Below are 23,309 nucleotides of genomic sequence, written 5' to 3'. Positions count from 1 at the left end.
CTAAATCCAATCCCAGTCTCATGAAGAGCAATGAAGAACTGGCTGACACACTCAAAAGAAAGGAGATCAGAACACTGAAGCCACATCAGATAACTAGTAACATTCTGTCAATGATGGCCAACTCAAATGATCAACAATCAATACCAGCTGGTATCTCAGCCTGAAACAAAAAGTCACAATGCTGTCGTCACAATGCTGCCCTGTATTCTAAGTTAAAGTTCAATTTACCAAGATAATATATGTAAAGGGCTTTGAACTCTAAAATGTACAGTGTAAAACACTGGGCATTATAAGTAAGCACAGAAATGAAGACTGGAGTTAGGAAAATGGCATCTGTTCTAAAACTGACTACCCAAAGCACCTGCGTAATGAAACAGTCCTTTAGAAACTCATTGCAGAACAGCCCACAGTTGTTTTCTTTTTAAATTGCTTCAAAACTGTACACTGAAAAGCTAAAACTAGTTTGCTGCTACATCTCTGTCAACATTTCTATCTGGAATTAGCATCAAGTATCTTTGGGCATTGCCCCAGGATCAGCACCACAGCAGGGCACACCGTGGATGCCTGCTTTCTCCATTTCCCCCTCTGGCATCCCAAGCAGTTCCAGGCAGCTGGGTCTAACCATCATTTACAATTGCCCACATGCTCCTGGCATAGCACAAAGCACTGTTCTGGAGCTCTGCTGGTAATTTTAAAAGGGTGGCACGGCCACTGGTAATACTATGACAGATAATCAAGCCTCCTTATTCTTAGGTACCCTTCCAGGATTCTGCTTCAGTACATAGGATTGTGTAAAGTCCAAAATAGCAGGCACTGAAAGAACTTTTTTCCAAATTTAACGCTATGAGAAGAGATGAGTGGGGTCAACACTTAGACGGAAAGACAATACTTCAAGAGTTCTTGCAAACAATCAATGCTTCTTGCACTCCACTTTTCGTTTCATCTAGAAAAGCATCACAATTAATTTAATTTAGACAGCTCTTGAAACTAAATGCAGGGAACTCTTACTCATTATACAGTATAGTCAGCATGGATTTTTCGCATTTCGCTATGTTAAATTGAAAATACTCCCAGTGCCATCCTGATGCTTCCCGTAAGTAAATTTCAAAACAGAAATTTTCAAAATTTATAGTCCTGAACTCAGAAACACTTCCTTAACAACCCTCTAAATTTTCATGGCGATACAAAAAACAGTCAGAGAGAATCGAGAGTTCAAAGTGTAAATTAGAGAGAAAAAACCCAACCCCTTTTGGACTTTTTTCTGTCAGAGTTCTCATAATCTGTTGAAATTAATTAAAAATCAGCCATGTTCACAGAGTACCTGTAATCCTATTACTGACCTTGCCCCTTACTCTGACCTTCATCCTCTTCAGTTTAAAAGGTAAAAAAAAAATCCTGGCTAATGTTTAATTAATTTAAGAAATTTAGCACTGAACTCAATGATAAGGCTGAGGAAGAATTTGGGAACATGTGCCTCTGAGTATATGGGGAATGGTGGCAACACCTGCAATCAGCTCAAAGAATAGAAACAAGACATGTGCTGTGCTGATCTTGTTTTAGCAGTGAGGAAGCAACATTATTAAGACAGTTGACATAGTTCAGATAATCACTTTAAATATGTTTGATTTACTTTGCAATTTTAGTGAAGTTTCCTATAGTAAATCATTTTCTTTTTCTTCTGTTTCTGTGAATATGTGAAGTACAGCAACACTTTGCAACGCTAAAAAAATCTCCAAAAACAATTGTGGAATAATGGCCCTGACTGTTCTGCAGAATAGTTTCCAATGGACATGAGGAGTGTCTCAATTTCCACAAGATAAAACAGTGGGAGGTGAAATATATTCTAGCAAAATTCTAGGTGTGCTCTATGTTTTTAATTGACCATGCCCACCTTGCCTTAAGTGGAGTAACTTAAGCATAGCAGGCTGAAAACTTGCATCTTGGGGAGGCCAAGTTTGTTTTTTTCCAACAGCTGGAGTCATTGCTTAAGTAGCAACATATTGTAATCAGTCTGATTTTACATCAAACTGCCATTTCAGATTCAACTGTTAATGCGCCCAAAATAGAAATAGAGCATAACCCCCAGGTTGAAACACAAAAGGTTGTCTTCACCATCATATGACATTGACCAATAAAAAGGATTTGAAATTAATAAAAAAAATTGACATAGATTTCTAGGATGAATAATGAGAGAAATATAATTATCTAGGTTTGATTCTCTGTAGAAACAGTAGTAACACAGAAAAGAAGTAAAGTAAGAAGAACACCAACGAACATACAAAACTGTAATTCTCCATCTTTGGAGATGGCAGGTGTTGCCACCACTCAGGGGCACATGTTACCAAATTCTTGCAAGCTACACAGGAAGTGGATTGGACTGTGAAAGACCAACCCAAATTGTGTTTGCATTTTGACAAATTTGTAGGGCAGTATAATATCTCAGAGAGGAGGTCAGGTCTCCTGCTCCCCTGGTTCATTCACTATATCTGCCCAATTTCCTTGCTTTTTAAAGCTTGATAGAAATATCTGTTTGCTATAGGTACATTCTTACAAGGTTTTGTGTCTATTAGTGAACATAGGTCCTAATTCTGTGAATGTGTTAAATGTAGTGTATCAGATGCTCACGAAAATGGGGCAATTTAGTCCAAACATAGCAATGACATCTGCATAAAGGAGGAAATCTCTGCCCTTTATTTAGGTTGCAGTGACACCCTTTTACAGCTGTCTGGCAAACTTGCAGTTTTGTTAGACTCACCATTTTCCCTCTCTGCTGAGCAGATCTTGTTTCGCGGAGGCTAAACACGTTCCCACATACAGATATCTCCCTCCACACTCCTGGCTTGGAGTCTTCAGTGAATCCATTGCGTGGATGCATAACAAGAACTCCATTTGTGGTTAACCCATCCATTTGCCCATCTGACGTCTTCCACTTGGCAGCTTTCTCCTATGTGGAAACATTAATGAAAGATCTTTTTTTGTTCTAAATTTTATTTATTTACTTATTAAACTTATATCCCACCCTTCCTCCCAAAGGGAGCCCAGGGTGGCAAACAGTGATAAAACACTAACTTTGTTTTTTAAAGTATCTTAAACACAAAACATATTTAAAAGCATCTTAAAAAATAATTCCAATACAGATGCAGACTGGGATAAGGTATCCACTTAAAAGGCTTGTTGAAAGAGGAAGGTCTTCGGCAGGCAACAGAAAGACAATCGAGACTGTGCCTGTTCAATATTTAAGGAAGGAAATTCCAAAGGGCAGGTGCTACAACACTAAAGATCCACTTCCTTTGTTGTGCGGAATGGACTTCCTGATGAGATAGTATCTGCAGAAGGCTCTCACCTGTAGAGCATAATGATCAACTGGGTATATAAGGGGAGAGGTAATATTTCAGGTATCCAAGCTGTATAGGGCTTTATACACCAAAAGCAACAGCCTGAACTTAGCCCGGTAGCTAACTGGCAGCCAGTGAAATTCTTTCAGCAGCAGGGTAACATGATGGCAATATCCTGTCCCAGGGAGCAGTGGCGCTGCTGCATTGTGCACCAACTGCAGTTTCCAGTCCAACCTCAATGACAGCTTCGCACAGGGCACACTACAACTAATCCAGCCTGGAGGTTCCCAGCAAATGGATGACAGTGGTCAGGCTATTCCAGCCTATCTGCAGATCTGTTGAAAACCAAGCTGAAGTGTTAAACCTGCACTGAACAGCAGAAGGAAGCAGCCCTTACCCCTAGAAATATGTTTTTGGAGGAGTCAAAGCCAGCGGCATATATTCTTGCTGTGAAAGGAGGATTTCGTTCGCATATGATCCTGCAAGCAAATCTTGAGATGGTGCTCTGAACAGACTGAGTCTCTGAATTGCTCTGGCTTCCGGGAACAGTATCTGTCACTACAAAATCTATAGGGCTCTCTGTTGATCGTCCAATCTGAAAGAAAAAGAAAAAAATAGACAACAGATTTAGATACAAAGCATTTAGGGAAAATTAATTTTTTATTCCTGCCCTAGTTCAGTCCCAAGCATCTACTCCTGTCTCAACCACTTGATTGTACAACCACTTTCTTGCTCTCTTCTTTCAATGCTTTAGTGCTATAAGTCAGATTCACAGAACAGTCCCTTGAAATCTTTGGAAAAAAGGCGCCAATACTTTCCATCTATTTATCCAAGAAATCATGCAGAGATTCCCCAACACAGGAAACCTAATATGGTCCAGAGAACCACTACCAAAAACTGTCACAGAGGTGAGGTGCCACCTCAAAAGTGTTCCACTTCACTGCAAGTTTCCAAAGTAGAAACACTAAGCTAATACACTGGAATCTTGCATCAAAGTTAAAGCTCAAGGGAAGAAAAACTGCACTGGATTTGTGAATCCAAGCCACATTCTAGCCAGCAATGCTGCAACTAATGCCTCTGTTGTGCTCAGAGAGCACAGGCACTGTTTGCTCTGAGACCCTGGACACGTCCCAGTCACACAGTTGGGAAAATGGCAGCCTGCAATTATTCATGCTCTTTGAACCCATATATAGTCAGAGCACAGATAAGCTACTCAATTCAGTGTAAACACCAGCATCCTTGCTCCCCTCTTCCTTTCTTTTCTGGCTGAAAACTGTGAGTTGCCAGAAAGCTCTTGGCTGCAATCCAAGAATCCCCTATTAGGTAAAGTAAGGGGCACTTTTCAAATTTTATCAAAAACTTCCACAAAACCAAAACATTTTTGTTCTAAAAATGGAAGCACCTAGCCTAGCACAGCTGTTTGAACTGATGAGAAGTATGTCCCCTTGTTCCTTCTGGGTTCCAGAAATAAAGGACCTCAATTTATTTACACAGCTATTGGAAAGAGCACACATTCAGCTTTCTGCTTTTATAGCCTTCAGTGAAAGAGGTAGTCTCTCTCAAATCTACCTCCCCCAATTCCTAAGGACAGATGATGCCATTTTTACTTGCCCTGTTTTGAAGTGATCAAGGACTAACAGGTTCCATGTACTGACTCACATTGAAGAGTCACAGGGGAAGTGCTTCAGTACCATCACCTCCATGTGAACAGCTTTGGAACAGCTTTCAGCTGCCATTCTGACAACCTGTTGCTATCCACCTAGGCAGAGCTTGGAAAAGTTACTTTTTTGAACTACAACTCCCATCAGCCCCAGCCAGCATGGCCACTGGATTGGGCTGATGGGAGTTGTAGTTCAAAAAAGTAACTTTTCCAAGTTCTGCACCTAGGGCAGGACAGGGCAGTTCAAGTGCCCTTTGCCTGTGTCCCTGGGCCAATTTATACCATCAAATGTGTCAACATTTGAACAGAGGAAGCTGCCTCTATCAGACCAACAGTGCATCTAGCTCAGCATTGCATACACTGGGTAACAGCAGCTCTGCAGGGTTTCAAAAAACTCACAATTAAACAGCCCCCTCCCAAAAAGAGCTGCAAGGCACATATTATGTGCCCAGTTATATCAATAGTAAAGATCCTCCGTGGCCCAGAGTGGTAAGCAGCGGTAACACAGCCAAAGCTCTGCTCACAGCCGGAGTTCGATTCCAACGGAAGGAGGAAGTCGAATCTCCGGTAAAAGGGGTCGAGGTCCACTCAGCCTTCCATCCATCCGTGGTCGGTAAAATGAGTACCTGGCATATGCTGGGGGGTAAAGAAAGGCCGGGGACGGAACTGGCAATCCCACCCCATATATACGGTCTGCCTAGTAAACGTCGCAAGACGTCACCCTAAGAGTTGGAAACGACTCGCACTACAAGTGCGGGGACACCTTTACCTTTTTTTATATCAATAGTAATAGAAAATGAAAGTAAAGCCTTGAACAGAAATCAACAACTTTAATCCAGGTTAGAAACTAGAAGAAAACTGGAGCAGAGGTTTGAAGAGCATTTTTTTTTAAAAAAAGTCTAATAATATTTTAAAAACAAAAGATGGTCATTGTACCTTTAGACAATAAATTGCCTAACATATGCTAACCTGCAATGATTGTTTTTAGCTGGGAATAACTTCAAAAACTGCTTGTGAAGTAAGCCCCTCTATATTCACTACTAGGCAAAAACCCTTGTGGTTTAAAAATGTACCTATAGCCCACAAATATTTCTATCAAACTTTAAAAAGCAGGGAAATTGGGCAGCTATTATACAGCTAGTGGCTGTATAATAGAAGGGGAGGGGATGACATACAAGGAAGGAACAGAAAGGTCAAATTACATGGCCTTCAAAAACATGTTTACTCTGGATGTTTGTGGCAAAGATGAGAACAAAGCCCTGATCCCTTGGTTATTTTACAAGGACTTCCATCCCATCTCCACCAGCCAATAAACCCCAAAGGCCACCAGGTCTTTTCTAGTTTAATTTTTCTCAGGGCTATTAAGATGATGATGTTATTAGCATTAATGGCCTGGGCAAGCAAAGAAAAAAAACTTCTTATTTCATATAAGCTCAACTATAGCTGCTTCTTTCAACACGAGAAAAAGTCCCAACAACAGCAGCAGCATTAATCTGTTGATTTCCAACTCCGCACACTTTATATACCTGAAACATGTCTGTGTTGCTGTCATGTGTATATTCAACCACTACTGTCTGAACTCGAGACAAGGTATAGGATATACTGTGCTGGTCTTTGTTGCTTATTGCCTGTAGAAAAGAAAAAAAATGTATTTTATTACTATAAACCAAACAATTAAAACAGATTTAGCATGAGCAATTCAATACCACAACAGAGCAAAATCTTGCCAGTTAAAGCCGTTTGTATTTTTTTTTAGGCAGAAATTTGAATGACTGATTTTTAATGTTTCAAATGTTTTAGTTGTACATTGTTTAAATAGTATGTGAACTGCTCAGAGGACTCTGTTGATTGGGTGGTTAAAACAATGTTCTAAGCCCATGCACAGTTAAGGGTTTTCCAAATCCTACTATTTTATTTATTTTTCAGTGTCTTACAGGTCATGTCATGAAACTACAAGTCTCAGCTTCCATATCAACTTTCTAGTGCCCCTGGTTAGGACAGAAATACTGGAGTACACAATTTCAGCATATCCAAAAGAGCTATTTAACTTCAACTATTATAGCTAAAAGACCCTCCGTGGTGCAGAGTGGTAAGCGGCGGTAACGCAGCCGAAGCTCTGCTCACGGATGGAGTTCGATTCCAACGGAAGGAGGAAGTCGAATCTCCGGTAAAAGGGGTCACGGTCCACTCAGCCTTCCATCCATCTGTGGTCGGTAAAATGAGTACCCGGCATATGCTGGGGGGGAAAGAAAGGCCGGGGAAGGAACTGGCAATCCCACCCCATATATACGGTCTGCCTAGTAAACGTTGCAAGACGTCACCCTAAGAGTCGGAAACGACTCGCACGACAAGTGTGGGGGCACCTTTGCCTTTTATTATAGCTAAAACCTTCAGATTTATAAGTTCACAATATCTGGCTCAAAACTCTGACATTAAAAAAGCAGACAATTGGCATTTGCCAATAAAGTTGTAGTACTACTGCCTGTCATTAAATTTAGGGTTTCATGCTTATTAATGGGCATTTGTTCTCACCACCTGCACCTAGCCTGCTATAGCAGTGACTCTGCAATGTCACCAGACTGATGTGCCTCAGCATGACTGTCCCCTTGAAGGCAGTTGCTGTTCTGCAGTAACAATGCGAAGATGACCCATAATAATTTAAGCCACAAATAGGGGGTATGTTGGTGGACTCCTATCATTAAGAGTATGGTGGCCCCTGTGATGTTCCTGTATTAATGTATATATGGTAAGTGCTGTTTGTATAGAAGATACATGGTAAGTGGAATGAAAGAGGAGGGGTGGATGGCTGAGAGTATAAATGGAAGGATGACAGTTGAATCTGGGTGGACGTGAGTGGGTTGTTTGAGAGGTGTTTGGGTGGACGTTGGTGGGTTGTTTTGGTGGAGTTTGGAGGTGGGTGTGAGTTGGTGTATGTCAGGAGAGTGTGGAGAAAGAGGGAGGTGGAGTTCGGACTAGTAATAAGTCAAATATCACAGTAATAGATAAAACCATAAGCTTGTAGATCATTATCAAAGTTATCTTGTTATTAATGTTATTTAATAAATACTATTTTGGTTTACCGAAGGCCTGATCCTTGGCTGGGGTTTCACAGACCAGAAGGGAGGGTAAGGTAATGACCAAGGCTGAAGGGAAACAGTAACAAATGGTGGCAGCGGTGAAGAGGAGAAGATAACATTATAAGTATCCAGAGCAACCCCGAGTTATGAGTTATCGGCATTGATACAAGGGGGTTGGGAACAGCATAGGCACGCAGTCACGAATGTAACCGGATAGAGAGACCCAGGCAAGGTCTCTGGGAACATTGGTTGTAGAACGTGACTGGTGGTGCTGCCTAGCAGGGGGATCTAGTGAGATCTGTGCTAGAGCGGAGAGAGAAACCATAAAAAAGGACAGTCCGGACTGGTGGAGTCCCTGGTGGTGCCTAGTGAAAGGCAGTAGCCACGAGCAGGTAGGAACCTGACAGGGAGAGCCAGGGAAAGGCGTCACGGGTGTTGGCTGTAGCGGTGGGATACGGACAAAAGAGAGTCCCTAACAGTGGTGTGGCAAACAGAAATAACAAATAAAGATTACTTGTGAGAGTGACTGGCAAAGAGTGAGTGAACTCCAACACCATGGCTGAATATATAAAAATGAAGAGAGGAGCTGGTGGAGAAGTGCATAACATTCAATTTACCTCACGAGGGTAAAGGGGTAGATGAATTGAGGGTAGCACTAATAGCTTTTACAACTGTCCAGCAAAAACAACCTTTCAGGGAAGAGACCCCAGAAGGGTATTCAAGCAATCCCGCTTATATAGAGTACTTGAGAGAGAAGTTAAGATGGGAACGTGAGTTGGAAACTGAGAGATTGAGGATGGAAGGTGCAGAGAAGGAAAAACAGCGGGAGTTGGAAACTGAGAGATTGAGGAGGGAGGATGATGAGAAGGAAAAACAGCGGGAGTTGGAATTTGAGAGAATGAGAGTGGATGCTGAATTACAGGTGGAAAAGTTAAAGTTTGAAAGAGAGAAGTTTCATTCGGATGAAACAAGAAAGGACAGAAATGAAACAAAAATAAAAGTTACACCGAAAGATTTTGCAGTGTATGAGCCTGGACAAGATCCACAGATTTACCTCAGCACTTTTGAAAAGGCAGCTCAAATGTGGGGGCTACCGGAGGATAAATATATGCAATATTTATCAAACCTGATCAAAGGGGAATTGGCAGAGGTATACCAATATTTCCCCTCAGACAGGCCCGTCACATATGCCGAGTTTAAAGAGGCAGTATACAAAAGATTCAGACTGGGACCTGACTATTTTAGAAAGTTATTCCGAAACTGTCAGATCCAAGCAGGGAGGTCTTTTGTTGAACTGGGAGCAAAGTTGATGGATATATTTGGGAAGTGGATGAGTAGTGCCAAAGCTCAGTCAGTGGAAGAGGTGAAAAGCCTCATGATACTGGATCAATTATACCATCAGTTACCACCAGAAATAAGGCTCCTTGTCAAAGACTGTTCCCCTACATCGGTGCAGGAGGCCTCAGAGATGGCGGATCACTTTGCCTCCAATAGAACTGGCTGGGTGGGGAAAACATCAAGAGAGTTTAAACCCAGACCATATAATGGCGGCAAAAAGGATGTGGTACCACAGCGATGGAGTCCTCCAATAAAATCTGAAGGGCACAGGACACAACAGAGTGGATCTGTGTACCCTAAAATGGAGGAGAAATTATGCTATAAATGTGGTAGACCGGGGCACCTACGTTTTCAATGTGAGGTTGCCAACCCCATTAGTAATCCGACTCAGGGAAGGGCAGTAAAAACAGAACCAAAAGAGCTGGAAACAAAAAAGGTTCAGTTCTGCCAGATAAACTGGACCGAAGTAAAATACTTTGATACGAGTCTAAGAGAGGAAGTGTGTGTTCAGGGGGCAAATTATTGGGCATTGCTTGATACTGGTGCCGCTCAGACGTTACTGAGGCCAGATTTAATAAATCTGAGGAAATATTACCTCAGGAAACGGTGACCATCCAAGGAGTGAGGGTGAACCAGAAAGCTTACCCATGGCCCTAGTAAACATGCAGTGGAGAGGCAAAGAGGGAAATTATAAAGTATGTATTAATGCCCAGCATGGAGTAAAGACTAAGGCACCCTTAAAGCCCCTTCCTATAATTGGACAACCCTTTTATAGAGTGGGAGTAGATTTGGTGGGCCCTTTTTCCAAACCCACAAGGCATGGCAAGAAATATCTATTGGTGGTGGTGGATTTTGCCACCAGGTACCCAGACGCGGAAGCATTAAGATCCGTAGAAGCCCCTGTAGTGGCAGAGGCTTTGTTAAAAATCTTTATGAGGCTAGGTTTCCCTCATGAAGTGCTGACGGATCAAGGCAGTGTATTCATGGGAGAAGTGATGCAATGTATGTGGAAGTGTTGTGGTCTAAAACATCTAAAGACCACCACTTACCATCCAGCCACTAATGGATTGACAGAGATTCAATGGGTTTCTGAAGGGCATGATAAGAAGTTATGTTCAAGATCACCCACAAGACTGGGATGAACGTTTGGGGTGCTTCTTATTCGCGTACAGAGAAGTCCCTCAGGAGTCAACAGGGTTCTCACCCTTTGAACTGATGTTCACTAGAAAAGTGAGGGGACCCTTGGAACTGTTAAAAAATTAATGGGAAGGAACCCTGGGAGAGTACAAAACATCTGTAGTTGATTTTGTATTAGACTTCCGCAGCAAATTAACATCGATGATGGAAGCTGTACAAAAGAATTTGAGTCAAGCTCAGGAGAAGCAAAGTTACTGGTATGACAGAACAGCCAGGGAACGTGTGTATGATGTGGGAGATATGGTTATGGCATTCATACCCAGGAAACATGATAAATTACAGGCTAACTGGGAGGGACCATATATCATAAGAGAAAAGCTTGACACAGTGACGTATGTAATTACCACAGTATTAGAGGCATTAAGAAAAGCAGGGCTAACAATAAAAGCTAAGAAATGCCAGTTTGGATTGAATGAGGTCATCTATTTAGGACATAAGGTGGGGAGTGGGAAAATAACTCCCTTATGGAGCAAAGTTGAGGCAATACAATCATGGCCTATCCCCTTAACAAAGAAACAAGGTAGGGCATTTTTAGGTGTGGCTGGATTCTACCAAAAGTTTGTGAAAAATTTTGGGGAAATAGCGACCCCCTTGCATGAGCTGACAAAGAAAAAGTGTGCTGAACGTGTGGTATGGACGGATGAATGTCAAAAGGCTTTTGATCTTTTGAAGCAAGCCTTGTGCCAAGGACCTATATTAATAGCACCAGACTATGAGCAACCATTCATCGTGGCTACGGATGCGTCGGACCTCGCCCTGGGAGTCGTCTTGCTGCAGGAGAGAGGAGGCACCAGACATCCAGTGCATCTTAGTCGCAAGCTAACATCGAGGGAGAAGAATTATTCATTGGTCCAAAAGGAGCGCCTAGCAGTCGTGTGGGGACTGAGCAAGTTGTGCCCATACGTGTGGGGACGAAGATTTATGGTGATGACAGATCATCAGGCCTTGTTATGGTTACAGACTATGAAAAACCATAACACTATGCTGCAGAGGTGGTCCTGGGCTCTACAAGACTAGCAGGTGGACTTCAAGTTCATCAAAGGCAAGGACAATGTATTGGCTGATGGACTTTCAAGGCAAGTGGCCGGGACTGCAGTGACGTGACGCAGACGTAGGAACAAAAAAGACATTTTCCCCATAAAGACTTGGTTTTATTGTTAACGCGGCGTATGAATCCTAGAGCAGGAATAATACTCTGCCGTTATTTTTAAGGGGGGGGGAATGTGATGTTCCTGTATTAATGTATATATGGTAAGTGCTGTTTGTATAGAAGATACATGGTAAGTGGAATGAAAGAGGAGGGGGGAGTAAATGAGCAGTAGAATGCTGGATGACTGGCTGAGTGTTTGGATGGCTGAGAGTATAAATGGAAGGATGACAGTTGAATCTGGGTGGACGTGAGTGGGTTGTTTGAGAGGTGTTTGGGTGGACGTTGGTGGGTTGTTTTGGTGGAGTTTGGAGGTGGGTGTGAGTTGGTGTATGTCAGGAGAGTGTGAAGAAAGAGAGAGTGTGGAGTTCGGATTAATACTAAGACAAGTATCACAGTAATAGATAAAACCATAAGCTTGTAGATCATTATCAAAGTTATCTTGTTATTAATGTTATTTAATAAATACTATTTTGGTTTACCGAAGGCCTGATCCTTGGCTGGGGTTTCACAGACCAGAAGGAAGGGTAAGGTAGTAACCAAGGCTGAAGGGAAACAGTAACAAATGGTGGCAGCGGTGAAGAGGAGAAGATAACATTATAAGTATCCAGAGCAACCCCGAGTTATGAGTTATCGGCATTGATACAAGGGGGTTGGGAACAGCATAGGCACGCAGTCACGAATGTAACCGGATAGAGAGACTCAGGCAAGGTCTCTGGGAACATTGGTTGTAGAACATGACTGGTGGTGCTGCCTAGCAGGGGGATCTAGTGAGATCTGTGCTAGAGCAGAGAGAGAAACCATAAAAAAGGACAGTCCGGACTGGTGGAGTCCCTGGTGGTGCTTAGTGAAAGGCAGTAGCCATGAGCAGGTGGGAACCTGACAGGGAGAACCAGGGAAGGGCGTCACAGGCCCCTCCTGTTACACTGCGCATCAGGGAAGTGGGCTGGGCTCGTGTTCTGTTAGATTGCAACGCACACTGCATTCTCCTCCAGCATAGGTAAGTAAAGCGAGCAAGATGCTTGCTTTTATAACGGACAGAAACACTCTGCTACCCTCACAAAGATCCCAGGAATGCCTCTGACTCAACAACTATTTAATCATCATTATTTTTACCCACTGCTGTTTTACTGATCCTTGCTGCTGCCTTCAGTCTTCTGCTTGTTTTTTTAGTCTACAGACTGTAATAATTAATCATAACACAACAGAAAAAAAATATAGCAACATAAACTGCCATTTATAAAATTACAATGAAAACTAAATTCCAAATTCAGTGTGGTATGGCTGAAAGATTTGGGTGGCAGCCTTGATCTTGAAGGATTTTCACCGATCGTGGGGAACCTGTGGTCTTCCTAATGTTGTTGGACTCCAACTCCCAGCAGCCTCAGCCAGCATGGCCAATAGTTAGGGACAATGGGAATTGTACTTCGGCAATATCTGGAGAGCCACAGGTTCTATTTTAATGAGCACTGCTGCAAACATGAAGTGCCCCATGGTGAGCAACTATGTAAGGAAATGCTGCCTGCATCTTCTGTCCATCCACCTGCCCCAGCACAGCTCTGTAACATGAATCTGTTTTCCCTGTTCTTCATAAGAGTGCTCCATACAGATTGCCTTTATTCTATTGCTAGGAGTTACAGCCCTTTCTGGAGCTGCTACGGAGGTAGCTCTGTGCTGGGAGTGATGGAACTATATGCAAAACATAAATCTAGAAGCCAGTATTACCAGGTTCCTGTGGAGTTTACTGAAAGCCTGAACATAGAAATGCTAATTAGGTGCAGGTGTATCACTTCACAACTATAAATTACAAACCTTTTTAAAAGTAAAAAAGTGCATGACTGATCTACCCAACAAAACAGACCCAACTGGTCCCGCTTAGTGCTTTGCAACAGATCACATGTTGCTATGAAACAAGCACATTAGTCATGCCTACTGTTAGCCATATGTTGGCCTAGACACACTGAATGATTAAGATGCTGAGGGTGACGAGACACAAAATGTGATGGCTGACACAGGGTCCTCCCCCACCCTCCCAACTATTACCACAGGGCCATGGAGAAGAAGAGTGCTGTTTTACTTAAACAGTCCTTTTTACTCAGGCTGATATCCTGTGGTGATTAATATGTCACTTGCACAAAAGAGGTGCCGCTAGAAAACAAAAGCAAATGGAAATTTATTCAGTGCAGGGTGGAAAAGAGTTAGAGTAGATTAAGCATGCTATTTGACAGCCTGGGTTTGGGGAAGATGGTGATAACTTATCCTGCAAGATAATGCCTGGTTGTCTAACTGATCCGACATATACCACCACGAGAACTTCAAACAAGTGAGCTTGGAGGATGCAATCAGATGAGCTGGGAGATGTGATGTCAGCACTTATTTTAATCTTAACCAGCCTAAAATAACCTGCACTGATGGCTGCTTCCCACAAGACAAGACGTCTATATGGAAAAGTCACTTTCCAAGTATTGTGCAATTCTCACACAGACTGTTGTTACACGAAATGAATTTTCTTTGACCCATATATGAAGCAATCCTGATTGACTCAAGTTCAACGTTTACTCTGTAGCTTGGTGAGTGGTTGGAAGTGAACTTGCTCCTGCCGTTTTAGCAATCAGATCATAGTCAGGAGACTTCATGACAGACCCATCACTGTCTATATCAGCGGTGGGGAACATGTGGCCCCCCAGATGTCACTGAACTCCACCTCCCATTAGCCTCAATCAGGAATGTCAATGATCAGGGATAATGGGAGGTAAGTCCCACAACATATGGAGGGCCACAGCTTCCCACCCCAGGTCTGTATACAGTGTAATAGGAATCAGACTTCCTAAGAGAACTATCAAAACTCCTCGACTCCTGGTTGTTCAGTGCCAGAGTACCTTACAGGAAGACTACCAAGTCCACTCTGTTTGAACAACCATTTAGCATTGGTTAGTTAGGAGGAAGCAGGGATGATTTAACAGTTTATTTTCTTTGTGGAGGTCCTCCTCCAAGCACCCCCTTCCATCTAAAGTGACATGGATGGCAACTGGGGAGAGTGTCCCCTCTGTTGCAACACCCCATTTGTAGACTGCTCTCCCTACACCTTTACAGTTGTCTTTTCAGTGTCAGAGAAAAACCTGTGTTTTGTCATGCTTTTAATTTGTGATTGAAGTGCTTTAATTACTTATTTTATCTTGTTTTATTATCACTGTTTTAGAGGTATACTGTAGGGCTTGTACATCAAATACAGTAAGAACCATTGCTGGACCATACCAAAGGCCCATCTTGTCCAGTATCTCATTTTCACAGCGCCCACCCAGATGCTTATGGGAAACGAGCAAGTAGGACCAGTGAAACAGGACTCTCCCCAACTGTGATACAAATGCTGGTAAACAGAGGTATCGCCTCCATCAGTGGGGGTAGAACATAGCCTTATCTTCCATGGATTTGTCTAATCCTCTCTTAAACCCACCCAAGTCGGTTGCCCTTTTCCTGCACCTACAATATTTGAAGTGCAGTGACCAGAAATCAACACAGTAGTTCAAGTGTAGTCACAACACAGATTTGTATGATGACATTATATTGACAATTTTATTTTCAATCCCTTTGCTAATGATCCTCGACACAGAATTTGCCTTCTACACAGTTGCTGCTGGATCAGATATAGTTTGATTAAATAAATCATATTTTCGGTTGACTGGCTATAAAAGGCCATAAGCATTACAGTATTTATTTTGTGGTGATTGGCTGAATTATCCTATCACCACAGAGGAAATGGGTGGGCCAAGGGCCTGTCCCTGGTTGATCTGCCCAGACAGAAGGGCATAGGAAAGGGCCCAGGAAAGTTTTGGAAGCATGAGGGGCTAGGGTCAGGGGCTGAAACAGTGAGGAAGGTTGAATGACAAGAATGCCAGATAGAGGAAGACTGAAGAGGTAGGCAGGAGACATGGGCATGGCCAGAAGCTGAAATGGGAAGGCAGGCTTCAAGCTTAACTACTGATAAGAAATAATCATCCAAATTTTTGGTTGCAACCCTTTAGGGTTTTCTCATGAGTTTTTATCAGTTATGTGCCTTGAGCTTTAAGGATAGAGCAAAGCAAGGGTAAAAAGTAAACACAAAGATGACAAATCAGAAAATACTTGTAATAAAAAAGATGCATTCCAGATGAAAACTACAGGAAAATGTGGCCACTCTGGGTTTCAGAAAAGTTTGTTTCAAGACAAATGAATGCTGATAAAAGAGAATATTTATGGACATTTCTGACAATGAAACAATCGAGATGCTTCCTCTGTTCTATCATTGCGCTAGTCCCAATCCAGCACCAGTCATGCAATGTCCCATTGACATGTACAGATTGGGGGCGGATGGAAGGGGAAGTGAGTTTTCAGCTCTTCTGCTAGAGAAGTAACTGTAGTTGGCTTAACTATTTTAAAAAAACATCAAATAATATCATGGCGGGTTATTCTGCAGTACTGCAGAGAAGGGAGATACAACCTCCAAAGAGTAAGTTGCAGAGCATTCACAAAAATAGATGCAGAAATGTCTTGCTGGTGTTCACTCAGATCAGGGTTAGACAGCATGGTGCCCTCCAGATGCTGTGGACTACAACTCCCATCAGCCCTAGCCAGCATGGCCAGCAGGTCAGGGCTAATGGGAGTAAGGGCACCATATTGGCTACTCCTGATTTAGTCACCCTAACTGAAATAACCTAAGACAGTCTCAATCCCAAACGGGGTCCACAAAGATAGAAATGGGTCTCGATAATGCACATCACCTGGGATTGCATCTTCCCACAATCCCAGCTCAAGTATCTTGCCCAAAAAGGGAAGAATGTCAAATTAGTTTGGCTAATCAATGAGGTCCAAAGAACACTTCTTAATGACTGGTCTCGTCCTTCAAGATGATCCAAGGCCAATCCCTCCGTCAAGGAGGCATAAACCACCTATTCAATTCAGCTAGCCACTCCCCTTTGTCAAGATTGGCAACACACACACACACACACATCCACAGCTCTCCAAAGACCCTGTCAGCATCCTGGTTGTAATAACTGAAACCAATCCAATCAATTGCAATGAATAGTACAATTGCAGGATGTTCCTTTAGCACTATGACTGCAAGTGATTGTATCTGCAAAATGCAGACAAGTCATAGAGGGCTGAGAATTTCACAACTGATCTCCCTGAAGCGCCAGATGAAGGAGGCTCTTCACACCCCGAAAAGCTCTGTACGATGGCACTGGGCAGATCCAACAGTGATGCTGAAACAATGTTTCATTCCTGCCACAAAACAGGCCTTACAAATAGACAACAGCCTGCTTCTTCTGTCACTTGCATTCAAGCTATTTTTCCAATGGCTTCAGTGCTGCAAGAAACCCAGAGAACCAATACTCTACTATCTAGGTTATCTCTATACTCCAGATATTGACCAAGACAGCTATCTGCTAACATTGCCTTATCCTAACCTCACTACTAGTTTAATCAAGCCCTAAGCCTCCAACACTGACAAGCCCTGCATGATATACCCTCATTTTCCATACAGTACCAATCACACAATCTGTTACATGAATGAGGGAAATAGCGAACAATATTACTTAAGGAAATTTTATTCTTAAGAATGAAAGGTTTCACGATTCAATATGTTGCAGTTGCTAAGAGATTTGGACATTTCTCGGTTCCAGGTTCAAGCCCCCATTCATCACAGGAACCTAGGAAGCTGCCTCATACTAAGACCATTGGCCCATCTAGCTTCATATTGTCTACACTGACTGGCAGCAAGTCTCCAAGATTTTAGACAAGATTTTTTCCCAGAGTCACCTGGAGACGTTAAGGATTGGACCTGGGACCTTCTGCACGCAAAGCAGATGCTCTGGGTGTTCACTGGGTGACCTTGGGCCAGTCACTCTTTTCCTCTCAGCTCTACCTACTTTGGCAGGGTTTTTCCAGGGATGAAGTTTGGTCTCCAGATATATGTATACAAACCTGACAAGTGGAGAAAGGTAGGATACAAGTATGAATAGGATTATTGAAAATTTCTTCATCTCCACGCAAGATTGGTCTTTTCAGAAGAAATGGCCTTACATTGGAATACTTGAGCCAACTTAATTATTCGCATTTGCTTTCAACTTCAAGCTTCAACGTACGCCGAGTTATAATGAAAGAAACTCTGGTCTTTGGTGACAATAGCCAAGCATACCTTTGCTGCCTGAGGAGTGCAGGCAATATGCACAGTGCTAGGTTTCACCCCATTTGCTTTGGGCCTTTTAAATAAAGCAAATCTGCTTTTTCTTCTTCCTCTATCTCCATTTGGCAGAGAGCCATTGTACCTGTGGAAAAGAAGCGTATGAAGAAATTACAGAGGGTATCTGTGGCGGCGCCTCTGAATTAATTTGGACACATCGCTATAAAACTGTGTAATAGAAGATCTTAAAAAGAAAGTGTGGCTTTAAAGAAAATTGAGGATCTCTCTGCTACAAGCAGATGCTCTGAGTGTGGTGGTAGTCTATGCCTATATAGCTACAACAAACTGGATATAGCCAAACAAACTGAAGCTTAATCCCAACAAGATGCTCATAAACCTGTAGAGCTGGTTCAGGAATTGAGATTTAACCAGTGTTGAATGGGGTTATACTCCCCTTGAAAATGCAGGTATATAGTTGGATTTTTCCCCCTGGATGCCCAGGTGTTTGTTGTGGCCAGGAATGCCTTTACCCAGCTGAGACTTGGGAAGCAACTACGGAGCTCTGGCCATGGCGATACATGCCTTAGTTGCATCACATCATCTGGATTATTGCAATGTTCTCTACATGGGGCTGCCTTCCAAGAGTACGTGCACTACAGCTGTCCCAGAATTATTATTTTTATTAATTAAACTTCTATGCCACCCTTCCTCCCACATGGAGCCAGGATGGTAAACAAAGGACAAAACACTAAGAACACCTTAAAACACCTCAAAAACAAAACATCTTAAAAATATTTTAAAAATAAAACACCTTAAAAGCATTTTAATTTTTTTTAAAAACACCTTAAAAAACAATTCCAAAACAGATGCAAACTTGAACACAGCAGTCAGGTTGTTAAGTTGGCTACCTATAAGGGGCATGTGATTTCCATATTGACCCAACATCCCTTGCAGTACACTTGGTTGGGACCCATGAGGGGACTTTTTCTCTTTGGCTGCACCTATTTCTGCAATACCCTCCCAAGGAAGGAACATCTGATCGTCTTTTTAACAGCCTTCTGGAAGTTAGTAAAAACATTCCTTTTTTAAAAAAAGGCTTCTGGTTTGTAAATGATTGTTGAAAATCAATGAAATAAAATCACCTGTGTATTCAGAATAACTTTTACTTTTGCTGTATTATTGATCTATAGTTGTTTAGTGCTGTTTAGCTACTAATGTTTCAAATAAATAAAACTAGAAAGACCCTCTAAAGACCGTATGAGAGATTATAAGAGTTCTGATGTTACACATCCACTGAGATCCTTCTAAAAACCACTGTAGAAATGTAGAATTTATGCAAAACTACCAGATCAGATGCAATGAAAACTGTGCATAGGACTGCCGTAAGGGTAGGGTTAACAGATGCTCTCTGTTCCTGGTGGGTCTTGTTAGGTAGAAAACCCTGACCCTAACCACCTCTGTAAGAACTGAGCCAAAGTTGCAAAGCACGCTGGAACACAGATAGGAGGGGGAAAGCAAATACTCTAAATATCATTCTTTGTCCATGGGAATGTAGCCCCAGAGGTGCCTGCAAGTCGGCAACAATGTTTTCAGAAGATAATAAACTGAAGCTGTCCTTGAGTGTTTTATTCTCACAGCACTTGATGTGTATTTATCCCCATGTATCTTCTTTTACAATTAAGGCTGTGTATTTCTTTGTCAATTCCTTCTGTACACCCCTTCGGAGGTTTAGTAACAGAACCTCGTAGTTTCATTGATATGGGGCCTCTTCAGGGTCATATGTGTTTTCTTGTGTATATGTTCTCATGTTTATGACCACCTAGAAGTGTCGGTTACTCACCCCAGCCCTATTCTTATCCCACAATGGATTACCCAAGGGCTCCAAGGGGTGCAAGGGAGGAACGTCCTGACTTTAGAAATGTAGCAAGGATCTGTTCTTTGTCTCTGACGTTGTCAATAATGTTATGATACATTTTGTTTATTGCCCTTTTCTCTCTTGAACCCTATATATTGATTCTGCTCACAATAAAGGGGGCCCTTCACCCTTGCCTGGCTGACGTGCCTGTGTAAGTGTGGGGTCGCTTTTTGATCAAGAGCTGTGTACGTGTCTTTATTTGATACTTGGCCGAAAGCATGAGGGTCCATCTAACTCCCTTCTGCCCGCACTTACTCCCGGGGTATTGAGGTGAGCTTCACACTGCCTAGGGCAGGTGCTAAAAAAGCCTCAACAATTTGGGGGCTCGTCCGGGATCAAGTGCGCTCCCGCGATTCCGTGCCAGGTTTTCCAGAATACCGACAGGCGCCAAGAGAGATTTCTCTCAGCCGGCATTTGGAAAACAAAAAGAGGAGTCACTGGGGTAAGGTGTTAGAGAGGTATTTCTGCCAGGTATTATGGGACAAAAGAAAAGCAAAGCATGCAATAATGATGTCTTAACACCATTAAATGTTATGTGCAGGTTCTGGGATGAAGGATGCCTGCCGCTCAAAAGGGGCATGAAAAAGAAAGAAATGGTAAGATTGTGTGTCAAGGAATGGACACAGGTGACCGCGGTCGAGGCGCCAGAGCAAAGGTGGCCTCGGGCTGGATCTTTTGATGCCGTACGCCTATCTGGGGGTAAGGAAACGGCTAGATATGGGCCGCCTGACGCAGTTGGATTTCTGGTTTCTGTGGCAAGCAGGAGCGCAGAAATGGGCTGGCGTTAAGGTAATGATTGGTAGGTCTGTAACCGGTGACGACCCTCCTCCCAGCTATTTCAGTGATGACCCCCCCAGACAGCAGCCTGTTAGCCGCACCATAATTCCGTCAGCCCCGCTGCTCTCACCCCCTCAGGAGAGCGGTGCCCCATCAGGGCTGACACCCGACTCAGTTCCAAAGGTCGGAGGTGCGTTGTCTGAGGATGCGCCCATCATGGGACCCGACTCAACGTACCTGACAGAGATGGGAGCCCGAAGGTGGGACGGGGTTGGGAGAGGGATCCTGAGGGTCAGTTAACGCGCTTGCGAACGCCCTCCCCAAAACTAACAATCCCTCAGAAGCTGACTTACGAACAAGAACCTGGAGAGGTAAGCTCCACGTTGCAACGCATTTTACAACAAGCACCATCAGATCCAAGGATATCGGACTGCTCCAAGGGAGCCACCGGCTTCTCACCAAACGACTCCACCTCATTCAGTTCTACCTCCTCTGACTTTCGACCTCTGCCTCAATCTCTCAACCACTCTACTTACCCATCTTCCACTCACTTCCCACTGCACCCTCATCCCTTGCCACAGGCTGCCTTTTTCCAAGCCAACCCTCCCTACGCATTCCCCCACACTCTCCAACCATCCCAAACTCCTGCCACTGTCTACCACCAGACAGGGACCTTCACCCCAGCCCCAGCCCCTCCATCTGGCCCATTACACTTCCCACCTCACACCCCACTTGTTCCTACGCACACCCACACAAGTCCGGTTCTGCAGCAACCAACATCGCTCCAACCCTCGCCTCAACAGCAACCTGAAACTATGCTTCCCCTAGTAGTGCACCAACAACCCTACATTGATGTGGATGGGACCGTGAAGCATGTTGCGCTGGCAGAACACAACTCGTGGGTGGAATGGGACCTCCAGACATGGAGCAAGCTAGAGGGAACGTTTGAGGAAAACCCTCGGAAAATACAGAACCTCCTACGATGACTGGCAGCCACAACCCCACATACGATGATGTAAATTACCTCCTGGAGAGAGTGCTCACAGGTGAGGAACGCAGCAGGCTCCGGGCTCTCGAATCCTCATGGGCTGCCGAAGACTCAAGCAACAGAAAATCATGGGAAAAGAGAACAGAAACGGCCGCATCCTGGGCAGGTAATGAGTGGACGTCTGACAGGCGCACGCAGCTTAGGGCAGACAGGGACCGGCTCCTCACCCACCTTAAACAAATGGCTCAAAAGCCACCTAATCAAACTAAATTTCTTGCAATTAGACAAGAGCCCACCGAACCTCCGCATAAATTCTGGACTCGGTTGTTGGAAGGGGCTCACAGTTATACTAATCTAAATCCAGAGAAGGCAGAAGACCAACCCACGTTGGTAGCCTCCTTCGTGCATCAATCCATTCCGTCCATTAGGGACTACTTCCAACACTTTAGACCAGGGTGGGGTGCTGAGCCGGTCACAGCAATCCTGGAAGTAGCAGATGTAGTTTGGGAAAATGAGAAAGAAAAAGGGAGAAAGCGAGAAAAAAAGGAACAGTTCCAAATGCTAGCAACCGCCCTCCGAGGCTCCATGGGGATCAGATTTCCCCGGGGAGGAAGGGGCAGAACCACAAGAGGACGGGGAAGAGGGCAGGCTAGGCAGTCATGGGCAGATGAGGGAGACAACAGGGGGTGCTACAAATGTGGGGATCCCTCACATTTCAAAAGAGACTGCCCACTGGCAGTCGGGGGACAGGCTCAGGATGAATATGACAACTCTTTTCTTGCAGAAAACAGTGCACTGTCCCCACCCCCGCCTTCTAGCGCGCCAACTCCTCGACAGCAGCAGCAAGTCCCGACTACATGGAGCCAGCTGGGAGCCACTCCACGACGCCAACCTCAGCAATGACTAGAAGGACCTGAAACCCGAACACAAAGGGGGGGGAGGGAGTTGGGGATGCTGGCTCTGTTCTCTTTGGCGGGCGCGTTTCTCTCTCTCTCCTCTCCTGTCGCTGAGCCGGTCGTCACGATGCGAGTAGAGGGTGTTGAGTTTTGTTTTTTGGTTGACACAGGAGCCACCTATTATCTCCTGAACAAAGCGCCTTCGGGGTGGCTCACAAAGGACTCTAAACTGGCAATGGGAATGGGAGGGGTACCACAAGCTCTGTGCGTAACAAAACCTTTGCGGGTTGAATATGAAAATAAGGTGTTCACTCATGTGTTTCTCTTTTCCAGCGACTGCCCTATTTCCTTGATGGGACGTGATATGTCAGCTTGAGGCCACTCTAACCTGTACTCCTGGGGGGGTGGGACTGCTGCTTAGTGTATTTGGGGTAAGGGAAGAGACACATACGGTAGGGAGCCTTGCAGTACACGAAGATCTGATGGACTTACCACCCTCGCTATGGGGAACAAAGGACACTGACATTGGACTGTTAAAGTCAGTACAGCCGGTAAAAATCCAAGTAAAGCCATCTCTTCCACCTCCACGTATTCCCCAATACCCACTGTCCCTGGAAGCGCGAGAGGGAATCCGCCCCATTATAGAAGGCTTCATAAAAGAAGGAATTATACACCCTCAGCGAACCCCATGCAATACACCAATCCTGCCCATCAAGAAACCCCCTAAGAAACCAGGGGATCCTGTTAAATGGAGATTTTGCCAAGACCTTTGAGCCATTAACAAGTATGTTATTCCTCTCCACACTGTAGTACCAGATC

General features: G+C 43.8%; 1 protein-coding gene across 2 annotated transcripts in view; it reads right to left on the bottom strand.

The window, feature by feature from the left end:
• Positions 1–23,309, bottom strand: part of PELI1 (pellino E3 ubiquitin protein ligase 1) — an 86,094-nt gene that overhangs the window by 1,518 nt on the left and 61,267 nt on the right. For both annotated transcript variants that reach the window (XM_061622259.1, XM_061622258.1), the window contains 4 exons: positions 17,930–18,059; positions 6,522–6,623; positions 3,733–3,930; positions 2,756–2,944 (listed from right to left, as the gene is read on the bottom strand). In XM_061622259.1, the coding sequence (XP_061478243.1) occupies positions 2,756–2,944; positions 3,733–3,930; positions 6,522–6,623; positions 17,930–18,059 (619 nt within the window). The remainder of the gene's footprint in view (positions 1–2,755; positions 2,945–3,732; positions 3,931–6,521; positions 6,624–17,929; positions 18,060–23,309) is intronic.

This window comes from Rhineura floridana, chromosome 4 (assembly GCF_030035675.1).
Source record: "Rhineura floridana isolate rRhiFlo1 chromosome 4, rRhiFlo1.hap2, whole genome shotgun sequence".
Lineage (NCBI taxonomy): Eukaryota > Metazoa > Chordata > Lepidosauria > Squamata > Rhineuridae > Rhineura > Rhineura floridana.
Note: the sequence above shows the minus strand (reverse complement) of the source record. Positions and strands in the feature narration are given on the sequence as shown.